Source organism: Tachysurus fulvidraco, chromosome 11 (genome assembly GCF_022655615.1).
Source record: "Tachysurus fulvidraco isolate hzauxx_2018 chromosome 11, HZAU_PFXX_2.0, whole genome shotgun sequence".
NCBI classification, from domain to species: domain Eukaryota; kingdom Metazoa; phylum Chordata; class Actinopteri; order Siluriformes; family Bagridae; genus Tachysurus; species Tachysurus fulvidraco.
Window position 1 is genome coordinate 17,426,761 of NC_062528.1, and position 12,134 is coordinate 17,438,894.

Consider the following 12,134-nt stretch of genomic DNA (forward strand, 5'->3'; position numbering starts at 1 on the left):
CCGTGGATACATTTATAATCTACATTTTGCTCAGAGTTATCCCTCTCTCTCTCTCTCCTCTCTTTTTTTTTGTGAGACAGAGATGCAAAGATGTTAAATGAATAGCCTGAGGGTTATAAAGTTTATCATGACCTAAATGATCTGTTTATAAACTGTAACTCCTATAGAGCTCAACCGTTCATCATACACACTGACTAAGCTGACAGACAGACAGACAGACAGACAGACAGACAGACAGACAGACAGACAGACAGACAGATAGATAGATAGATAGATAGATAGATAGATAGATAGATAGATAGATAGATAGATAGATTGCTGAAATACCTTATAAGCAGTTTATGAGTTCACATAAACACACAGACAAACATACATAAAGGCACATATACTCACAAAAAATGTTTAAAATAATCTGCAAAGGTAAATCTGAACAAATCAAATAATCAACAACCGCAATGACTAAAGTTTATTTTTCCATTTTACTATTTATTGTGAGACCATTAATATCGTGGACTACACACACACACACACACACACACACACACACACACACACACACACACGCTATACTGTACGTTACAATAGACAGAAGCTAAAATTGCGCGAACAATACGGCTTCTTCACATTGGTATTTAACAGACGTTTCATTCAGATTAAGGGCTAAATGAACTAAGACTGGCAGTTAAAGCTTATAAAGTACTCTGCTGAAGAGTGCAAGGTCTCATCCCACTACCAGAACTGGGCAAAAACACTGCCGTAAGAGTGATGTTACTGGTTTGACGCAGCGCACCCGGGGAAGTACGACAATATAAAATACAATAAATAAACAAAACCTAACCAATTGATCCACGATACAGTGTGACACATTTGAGCACTGCAGAGAAACCCAGTGCGTAAAAAATCAATCCCCAAAGCTCTTACCTGCTCCTAAAAAGATAAAAGCGATGAAAAACTGCAGCATCTTGCTCCAATCTTCTGGCTCTTGCTCACCAGTCCGGACTGCAAATTCTTCCTTCAGCAGCTCTCCAAAGCAGGACAGATAAAAAGCAAAACAAAACAAACAAACAAACAAAAAAATACTTTTCTCAAAATCAACAGCTCTGAAAACGTCCTGTGTGTCTCTGAGATGGTCCGACTGGGCTCACAGAATTCCGTGGTCGGTTCAGGATTTCCGTGTCCAACCCTCCGAGTTGCGAACTTTTCTTCCTGGGCGCAATTGTCTCGATTTTAAAGGAATCTAGAATCTCTCCAGTTATTGTGAATTCGCTCCTTTATTCCGAGTCGGCTCGGTGCATCTCTGCACTGGATTGTCCGTTCAAGAGTGCTGGATTAGAAGTGTGTGCGCGCTTGAGCTCTCTCTCTCTCGCGCGCGCGCTCGTGTGTGTGTGTGTGTGTGTGTGTGAGAGAGAGAGAGAGTACGTGTGTGTAGCTTGACTGTGTCTATGCTGAATGAAGCTCTGATCTCCTCCGCAGCGGAACGCGTTTCAGCACCAGCCTCTAGTGAAAGCACCACTCGTATCCACACCCCCTCCGTCCCTCCCCTCTCTCTCTCTCTCTCTCTCTCTCTCTCTCTCTCTCTCTCTCTCTCTCTCTCTCTCTCTCAGCAAGAGATCACACCGCTCACACTCCTCACACTCTTCTGCGCTCTTTCACACTCCTATGCCAGATCACAGACACCTCTGGGCTTCTTTCTGCACTATTTAAAAACAGCTCTGAAATGTATCACTCGCGTGTGCACCGTGTACACTGTAGCTGTATCCGTTCTTACACTTCAGCGCGCACTTTCTTTCACGCTCCTCCATGCGCTTTGGCAACAATCTAAGTATTCTCTCTGCATCCTGTTCACACTTATACTCCTCTATGCATTGATTCACTCATCTTTTTGGGGGGGATTTTTTTCCACTCCCTTCTACACCATTTGTTAGAGATCTCCAAGTGCTTTTCACCCTCGTTTATACACTTTTTAGACAGATGTAACACACCTCTCTGCACCCTCGCGTGCCTCTCTTTGCTTTTATCTCAGCTTTTTGTGTACTTTAGACATCTTTTTGAGCACCTACACTCCTCTCTGCATGTTTTTGGACCGTACAAGCTTTCAAAATCCTCTTTAAGCTTTCAGAGAACACCTATGTTTCGCTTTTTTTTTGCCTCCTTCATGCACCCTTTAGAGCCCCCTATGTGTACTCTTATGGTCTCTTCGGCTGCTCTCTTTGCACTTCATTTTTTTCTATGAATTTTATCTGTAATATCTAAAAAGCCCTATACGTTCCACACTCTTCAGCATGCTCAATGGTACATGTTTTAAACTCTATTTCCTCTGTTCCTTCACACACACACGCGCGCGCGCTCACACACACACACACACACACACACACACACACACACACACACACACACACACACACACACACACACACACACACACACACCTGACTGCTCCTGTACACTTTCTAGTCTATGCAATATCAGTCTAATGCACACTTGTAGGTTTTTCTTTCTGTTCTCAGGTGCATCTTTTTGCATCATCTACGAATCTGTCATAGGCTATTCTGTTTGTTTCTGTCTTTCTTCTCAGGCATAAATAAAAAAGAGTTTCACATTTGGGAACTAGAACACCCACTCATACACACTCCACTGGGCTACAGCCCCTAAGGACTTGTGATTATTTAAAAAAGAAGAGAAGAAAAGAAAAGACAGGGAGGCGGGGTGAGACCTTGCACACTTTAGTGCTAGAACAGTAGGGGGTGCTTGGTTAAACACCAAAACCCCCAGTGTTGAATTAACACCTCCAGTGTTCATTAAATGCCAGCTGGACACAAGTAAATATAGTAAAGCGTTAATTTAACATTCAGAAGTCAAGCCTTGTGGGGGAAAAAGTGTCAGGTAAACAATAGTTAAGCAAATGAAAATGATGAACACATGTCCCATGATTTATTCTTTTATAGAAGTGGTGTTACATTTTTAAGTGTTTTCTAATATTTTGGGTGTTACATTCTCAGTGTTTTGTAACTTAACAAGGAAAAATACAGGCTATTCCTTCCACTGTTCGATTAAAATGGACCTTTCTGTGGCTAAAGACATATCAGTAGACCGTGAATCATTGACATGGAAAATGTACTTAATTAACACTGAACAGATCTCATGAGAAATGTGTAGAATGTCAAACATTTACGTCTGATATTATTAGAATGATCTGTTTCACATTAATCGTTTCAGGTGAACCGTTTTATATTCAAACTTTAAGCATTCCATAAAAACATACACATAATTTGCTTATTCATATCCTCAGTGGTATCTTGTGCTGAAATGACATGTATTTAGGGAATCAGATTAAACATGTAGTCTATACCACCCAACCCAGCTCATTTCTCATATCTCTGAGGTGATTTACTTTATCAAGCACACAACTGTGTACCAAAAATTTAAAAGCTTCTCATTAACTGCGTAGTCCTGATCTGTCATGTCCCTTTTATCTGCTCAGTCTGTTGTTGATTGCAATCAGCAGTGTGATAGAAGATCAATGAAGTTCACCCAGGTGTGAATCACATCAGCGCTGTGGCAGCTGGATGGATATTAAAACAGAGGATGAAGCATTTAGGACAATCACTGAATTCAAAATGACTCACGACTCTACATTACATAGGGTAGAAAATAAAGCCTTGTGCACGTTACAAACTGCACTATATGCCCAGTAGGGGGCTATTTGGGCTTGAGCCAAGTACTTGTCAAATTGTGTGCTTGCAGCAATCTGCCAATCTTAGATATTGTGGGTCTCTATAGAATAAAGTGGTAAGTCATTTTGCAAAGACCATTTCTCCTCCATCACTCTGGTTGGAAATTTATTATTGATGGAACTCTAGTTGTTCAGCATGGTGTTGTCTCAGCATGATGACGAATCAAAAAATTATGTGAAGAAGGCCAGTAGGGCAAGGCTACCATAAGTTATTACTGCAGGTAGGTGGTTTCCTGCTTACAAAAAAATCTTAATCTGGGACTTAACCAGCACTAGAAAAAGAGATGGGCAGGGAAAGGTTATGAGATGTGCAGATGTATTGACAGCTGTAGTTTATCCATAGCAGTTGCTGTTTTTAGACCGCTTGCTACAAAAGAGATAAAAAAGATATACATTTCTTTTAAGTTAAAGTAGCAGTCAGTAAAATTCATCCAGCAGGAAAAAACTTCACTTAAAGGGAAAACATTCTGAACTTTAAAGTTAAAGGCGCTCTTTTACTTCTGGTAGTGGTTACTTTTACTTCATGCCAACTTTATCTAGATGAACTGTGTCCTGTGAATTCATGAGCCTTAGTCTTGTGAGACAAAAAATACCCAAGTGGGTGGGACTGTATGTTTTTTTTTTTTTTTTTTTTTTTAGAAAATAAAAACCAGGTTGTAAAGTATTCTTTTAACATTTGATACATTTGATATATTTTTAGATTTTAAACAGTATTTCATATTTAACAGACTTTTAACTTTTATTTAAATGTTTGCTTAAGGTTTGCTTACTGTTGCTCAGATCCAAAATCCCCTCTTTTCCACCTACATCTGCTTTTTGTGGTAAAATTCTTTTTTCTTTCTTTCAGCCTGCTAGCTTTTTCTTGTTAGCACTGTTGGCACCTTTGGATGTAAAGATGTATTTTGGAAGAAGAGGGTGAGAAGAGGAGGAAAATGGGGGAACCTGCTTGGAAAAATAGAACAAAAAAGGTGGATAATGCAATAAGAAAAAGAGAGGAGGATGATGGGATACCACTAATGTAGATAAATGAGAGAGAATAATGATATGAGACCTACACTGGGGAGGGAGAAGAAGACAATGGGGCATCTGAAGTGTAGAGAATGGAGGACGGTAGAAGACTGGTGTTAGAGATGGAAATGAGGATGGGGGAAGACAGGAGAGTAGAGGACAAGAGAGAAAGAGTTTGAGAATGCACCTGTATGAATGGAAGAGTAAATGAAAGCTGGGCATGAAGATGATGGCAGATGGTGCTGGAAGAGGGAATAGAGGACAGGATGATGAGATAAATGGAGGTAGACTGTATAGTGGAGAAAAAGGAGAGAAATGCTGTAAGTGATTATAGGGCCACCTATAATGGAAGAAGAGAAGTGGACAGGACAATTATGGGAACCTTATAGCATATCAGAAGATGGAGAAATGGAAGTGAGTTAGGACAGTGTTAAGTGGAAATTGACTGGTAACTTGTTCTTAGAAAACATGAAAGAATTTGTCTTCTGCAAGTAAAATGCCAGAAATGTGACCTGTTATTTAACAAAGTACCAAAAGGCCGCAGTGGATCTGGAGACTATCCTGGTTCCACAGGGAGCTGGCAAGAATACATGGATGGGATGCTTTTCACACATATTTACACCGTGTCTGTAGGTTGTGGAGAAAACAGGAAAACCTGGAGGAAACCTATAAAGAATCTGCTTAGAAATTCCACACAGACAATGATCTGAGCTCATGACACAAGCAGGATACGATGAGTGAACAGGCACCAGGGAACACCGCAACACCATGCTGCTATAGAATAGCATGTACAGTAGCATGTTTACCACTTTTGCCGGAAGCCATGATCATAGAAAGAGACAAGTTATAATGGAGAAAGATGAGAGACCGTGGTGACTGAGATCCATAGTGCAAGTGGAGAACAGGATAATTGGAGATCTTTATTGGGAAAAAGAAAAGGAAAAGGAGTAGAGGTAGACAATAAGAGAGCTATATTGGAAAAAGAAAAGAAGAGATGAAAGTGCTAAACGATCTTCAAATATAGGAGCTTTGTACTAACCTTCTCAATAGATAGGGGCTGAATGTGTATTGGAAAAATAAACTCACTAATGCTTCTTTATTGATGGTATAGACTGAGTTACCAGATTATTTGTTCGATTTATTTATAGATTTGTTATTTGTAATACTTTAGTAACTCCCTGGAGGCCCTTTATTTTTATTTCATTACTTTACATTACAGTAATTATATTTCATTACAGCTCCATTAATGGTCTGGACAAGTAATTAACCTGAACTAATAGTGAAGAGTTGAGAGATTAGGTCAACTCCAAGAATGCTGGCTCAAGTCTCTGGGTTGTTGATCGGAAGGTCGGTGTTAAAGCCCCAGCAATACCAAGCTGCCACTGTTGGGCAACTGAGCAGGGCCCTTAACCCTCTCTGCTCCAGGGGCATATGTCATGGCTACCCCTGTGCTCTAACACCAACCTCCGCAGTTGGTATATGAGAAGAAAAGAATTCCACTGTGCTGTAATGTAAATGTGGAGATAATAAAGGCTTCTATGCTACAATTTCATTCATGTTACCATGTTTGAAAAGTGGCACTGATTCTCAACAGATGTTGGTTTATGTAAATGTATGTTAGAGATATCAGGGTGACCTGTATTTTGAACCCGAGTCACTGAACTATAGCTAGACTTTTGGTTTTGCTGCTGTATTTTTGAGTGCTTGAAATACACTAAATAGCCGAAGGTTTTTGTATTTCTAACCATTACACCCATATGTGCTTGGTGAACATCTCTTTCCAGATTTGCTCTTATAATAACCTCCACTCTTCTGGGAAGACTTTACGCTAGATGTTGGAGAGTGGCTGGGGGGATTTGTGTCTCATTCAGCTAAGAGAGCACTGGTGAGATCAGGCACTGATGTCAGATGAGGAGGTCTGGCGTGCAGTGTTCCAGCTTTGTCGGTAATGTCATGCTGGATCTAAGACATTATATGTTGCAACAGTTTGGAGATGACGTACATGTTGATGTATTGGTCAGATGCCCACAACCTTTGGCCATATAGTGCACATTGCTGGACTGTGATATGCCAGTTGATGACTGTTCTCATATATAATGAACTTACTCTATATAGAGAGCTGTATTCAAGATTGTTTTTATAGATAATCGTCAAAGCATATGGTATAATTAGATAATCAAAGAAAATACAATCCCTAGCAGATTGAAAGTTAGAATCACATTACACTGATTTTTATATTAACTTTAATCACAAAATAACTTCTTTTTATAGACCAAAGAATATTTGCTCTGTAAATGACAATTTCCATGAATTGGTTGCTAGGTTAATTTTGATATTTTAACACTGGGTTTCAGCAGTATAAAGGCATTACTGTATTATAAATTAAACACTTCACTAGCTTCATAGTTTAGATAACACCACGTTTAGGATGTCTCTCTCACCAAGGCTTTTAAAGGCATAAATGATTCATATAAAAATAAAAATAAAAGATTTTGATGTAGATTTATTAATAACACATTCCGTTTGATATTTACTTAAATGTTCTGTGAAAGAAGAGGCTGACAGTATGGATGTCACTTCCAAGGTAATTGTAAGAAAAGTAATAAATTAAGCATGAGGCAAAGTGCTATGGAAATGTGACTCCCCAGGAAATGAGAATATTTTAACAAAATATTATCTCAGTCTCCATTTGACCCCAGGGTCAATTAGAAAAGAAACGCCAACGTGGGGTGACGCACCGCTTCGAAATTAAAACGGGAGCTTCCTCTCCTGTGCAATTTGCAAGGCTGATGCAAAGTTAAAGTGAAGCCTGTGTGTTTTCTCCAGATTGCTGCCTAATTGCACAGGACAATGAGGAATTGATTAGGACAATTAGGGGCAAGGCAACCTGAAACACGGCAGCTTCAGCAAACAAACACAAAGCGCTTTTTGCACATGAGGCAGTTTCTGTGGCATAGCTGAGCACCTGTCACATTACACTGTATTAGATGCTGATGTCTCCCGTTTGAAACAGTGACTTATAGTACTGCAGAACAGCAGAGCAATGTATCTGTAATGCATCTTTCATCTAGCCTATGATAAATATGCATATGTACATTCATGAAAGATTACCATATCAGTTATACTCAACACAAATCATACACACAATGCTTAGTGTACAGTATGCGAATAATCAACAACACAGTAGAGTGGGGTGCAGTCGATTAATTTCCAATAACTACACTTATAACAGGAATTTTCAAAAAGCGTTTTATCCTCAATATCATGCAGTATTTTGCCAACATATTTGTAGATTTGACTGATCTATAGTTAAATTTAATATTGTGGAATGCATGAGAAAATAATTCCTGTTGTCATTTATGTTATAGGAGCTATAGAGAGTTGTTCCCTCAACAGGCTCTTTTTCCTGAGAAAAACAATAAACATGCAACTTGTTAAACCTGACAGTAATTTAAAAACAAACCTTACAGTAACTTAAAACAAACCTCAAAGTAACATATAAACAAACCTTACAGTAATTTAAAACAAACCTTACAGTAACTTAAAACAAACCTCAAAGTAACATATAAACAAACCTTACAGTAATTTAAAACAAACCTTACAGTAACTTAAAACAAACCTCAAAGTAACATATAAACAAACCTCACAGTAACATAAAAACAAACCTTATAGTAACTTAAAACAAACCTCACAGTAACATAAAAACAAACCTTATAGTAACTTAAAACAAACCTCACAGTAACATAAAAACAAACCTTATAGTAACTTGAAACAAACCTCACAGTAACATAAAAACAAACCTTATAGTAACTTAAAACAAACCTCACAGTAACTTAAAACAAACCTCACAGTAACATAAAAACAAACCTTATAGTAACTTGAAACAAACTTCACAGTAACATAAAAACAAACCTTACAGAAACTTGAAACAAACCTCACAGTAACATAAAAACAACCCTTACAGTAACATAAAAACAAACTACAACAACTTAAAACAGTAAAAGTGGAATCTTGACATTTGAATTTATCTCCACAATTCAGAGGTACATATACAGTAGTTATTTTTCTGTTCAAAAGCAAATCTCTTTGTTTGAGTCACTAACTTGAACAAATTTGCATTGAACAACTTGCTATGTAGTCCAGTCATCCCTACTGTTCAGTTGCTGCTGATGGATTTTATGATTGCACTGAGAAAAGCATGGGATACATTTTGAGTCTAGTTCCTCATCATGTTTCCTCAGAGTTTTTTAATTCTTGCCTCTGTTTTTTTTCTTATTAGGGACCTACATCTTGATTTCTGTAAAGCTGCTTGCTGACAATCTCTATTACCCTACACAGATCTAAAATTGAATTGAACTGCAGTCACATGCATACAGAATGTTTTCATCATTTCTCATTCATCAATTGAGTCCAGTGAGTTGTGTTTAAGCTTGTTCAGGTCGGGCTGGAGATTTCCAGCTGCTGACACACAGAAATACAGTCATATTAAAACAACAACAACAGAACAAAGTAACAGTTATTATTATCTATTTCACACAAGATGTTTGTACTGAATGAATCACTGAACTGTACACGCTCAAAGGATTACGATAAAACTAAAAGGTGTATGTATGTATCACACCTACAAGTCAAGTCAAGACTCAAGAAGCTTTTATTGTCATTTCAACCATATACAGCTGTTGCAGTACACAGTAAAATGAGACAACGTTTCTCCAGGACCCTGGTGCTACATAAAACAAAGAGAGATCTAAGGACTTAGTAAGTTAGTCCTAGATACATAAAGTACATCTGTGCAACCTGGTGTAAATGGTGCAGGACAAGACAAACAAGACAGAAAGACATGACAAAAAACAGTGCAAACAAAAAAATTACAAGACAATAAACGGAAACAGCGCCAACCAGTGTAAATACCGTATGTTCAACACTATTGTGTGTGCAGAAATATTGGAATGAACACGGTGTTATAGCAGCAGTTACCTGAGATATTGTAAAGGATTGTGCAAAACAGCAATCGACTGAAATGTGAGACAGCATGTGTGCAAAACAGCAAAAAACAGTGTGAAAATACAGCATGTAAACAGTTTGATCGATATATAATGAAAGTGTGTGTATTTGGTGTAGGTGTGTGCAGTCCATACAGTTGATGTGCGTGTGTATGTTGTGCTCAGGATGTCTTTTTGTTCTAAAGCATTATATTTTCCATTCACAGGAAGTAAGATGACTTTATACTGTACCTGTTCCAGCATGACAATGCCTTTGTGCACAAAGCAAGGTCCATGAAGCCAAGGCTAGTGTTGGAGAATCAGGTGGCCTGCACAGAGCCTCAACCAACACCAGTGCCTGACCTCACTAATGCTATTGTGGTTGAATGAGCACAAATCCCCACAGCCACACTCTGTGTAGTAAAAAGGCAGAAGAGTGGAGGTTATTATAACAGCAGAGATGGAATCTATCTATCTATCTATCTATCTATCTATCTATCTATCTATCTATCTATCTATCTATCTATCTATCTATCTATCTATCTATCTATCTATCTATCTATCTATCTATCTATCTATCTATCTATATCCATTACATTTATGGAAATGGAGTAGCTTGGGGTGCACTGTGTTAATAAATGGTCTACAGTTACAGAGCTGTCCTCTGTATCATTGTGATACAGAGGACAGCAGTACTGTAATGTCTTTTTATTGAAGGAGTATGTCATTGCAGTGCCAAAATACACCAGTGTGCCATAATATTTTGGATAATGCTTCAGCACGTTGGAGCCATCCAGCAAAACTGAAAGGCTATATTTTATTTCAACTGAAGCTACAACGGTCACCAGTGTACTTTTATAGTAAATATTTTATTTTATAGACATCTAAGGAGCAATTTGGGATGAAGTGGTTTAAAATGGTTGTCTGTATGCTAAGCTTTAAAGAAATAATGATTGTGATTCCTCTGCATTTGTGTCTCTTCTCAGTTCAGCTGCTTGCTTTTCTTTTCTCTGGGTCCTAGGATAACTGAGAGAATTATAGATGCGTGTTTGTTTCACCTGCTTGGAGTTGGAACTAAATAATAAAAATGTTGAATCTCCCTGAAGACCAGATTTGGGAATCCTGGGCCTGCTTGTTGCACATGACATTCCACAGATTGTTGGAAAATACAGAATGAGTGATGGCTCAACATCCAAATAAGTTGGAGAGATCACCATGGAAAATTTGACTGTGAAAGTTTGTCACGCTGTTGGAAATGTCACAATGAATTATTAATCGGAGTTAGGATTTGCATATTGTTATGATTTTATTTTAAGAGTCTTGCTCTGGTGATTTAGGATACAGTCACAACAGTGCTTTTTCCTGGTATGAATTGTGACTATATGCAGACTCAGCCCAGCTGTTGGTCCTGGTTTGGCGTCATCACGAAGACACAGCAGGTCTCTCTGTCCAGCGCGCACCCCCCCCCCCCCCCACCAGCATCAACAGGCCTCAGATCCACACAGATCTCGACTGAATTACATCGATTGCTTCAACTAAAGTTATATTCAAGAGGTGACATACTGTCACAGTCACAAGATGTTGGCTTTGGACTGATTCAGAAGATGATGCATCATTCAGTAATCTCATAGCACTTATGGAGTGTTGTGATGTTCTTTTCCTAAGGTGTAATATAACAAGATGTGGATATTTCAGGGGATTGGGGTGGGCGGGGGCCTGGGGGTGTCATTTTTAAGTAAATTCTTAAAAAAAAAAATAAAAAAAAAAAGGCAAGCACTTAGATATTACACTGAGATGCAAACATCATATGCTTTAGTGCTGTTCGGAAACCAAACGTCACATCTACTTCAATTTAATAAGTTCTGAATGCTCTGTTTTTATTTCTAAATAGAGGTGAAGTCAGAGTTAGAATGTGTATTGGGAGCAGTGGGAAGCTGTGCATTTCTGCTGAAGTCTGTTCAGTGATGAGCCATCTGTATCAGGTTTACTTATATTTAAGTACATTTTGTGCTACTGAGAAAACAATTCTACATCAGAAATATTACATCATTCTGGAGATCATACATTCAATGTACATTAGCTTTGACATGTACCATTCATTCGTTTAGCTCCAGGAACAATTCAAAGAGGAACATCGATGTGGAAATGTGGGACCTTCTTTTGCAGGTACTCCTGCAAACACACACATACACAACAAATGGTCATTTAGTTGGTTTTCACACTGGGCTTGTTTCTTCCTGACGCTTCCTGCTAAGTTGATTTGGTTTCAGACTCGCTTGATTCTGTAGAACTCTGGTGCATTTGCATTCATCTTGCATCATCGCAAACCCACATGGGAAACAGTACCATATTGAATCACCTCTCGTTGACTTATCTATTTGGTTATTATTTTGGTGCTGTAATTATTCACA

General features: G+C 38.4%; 1 protein-coding gene across 1 annotated transcript in view; it reads right to left on the reverse strand.

Annotated features, from left to right (window-relative positions):
* The window catches only part of kirrel3l (kirre like nephrin family adhesion molecule 3, like), a 45,041-nt gene extending 43,578 nt beyond the window's left edge, over positions 1-1,463 (reverse strand). Inside the window, exon 1 of the mRNA XM_027147715.2 lies at positions 922-1,463. Coding sequence (XP_027003516.2) covers positions 922-961 — 40 coding nt within the window. The 5' untranslated portion in view covers positions 962-1,463. The remainder of the gene's footprint in view (positions 1-921) is intronic.
* Between the last annotated feature and the right edge of the window lie 10,671 nt (positions 1,464-12,134).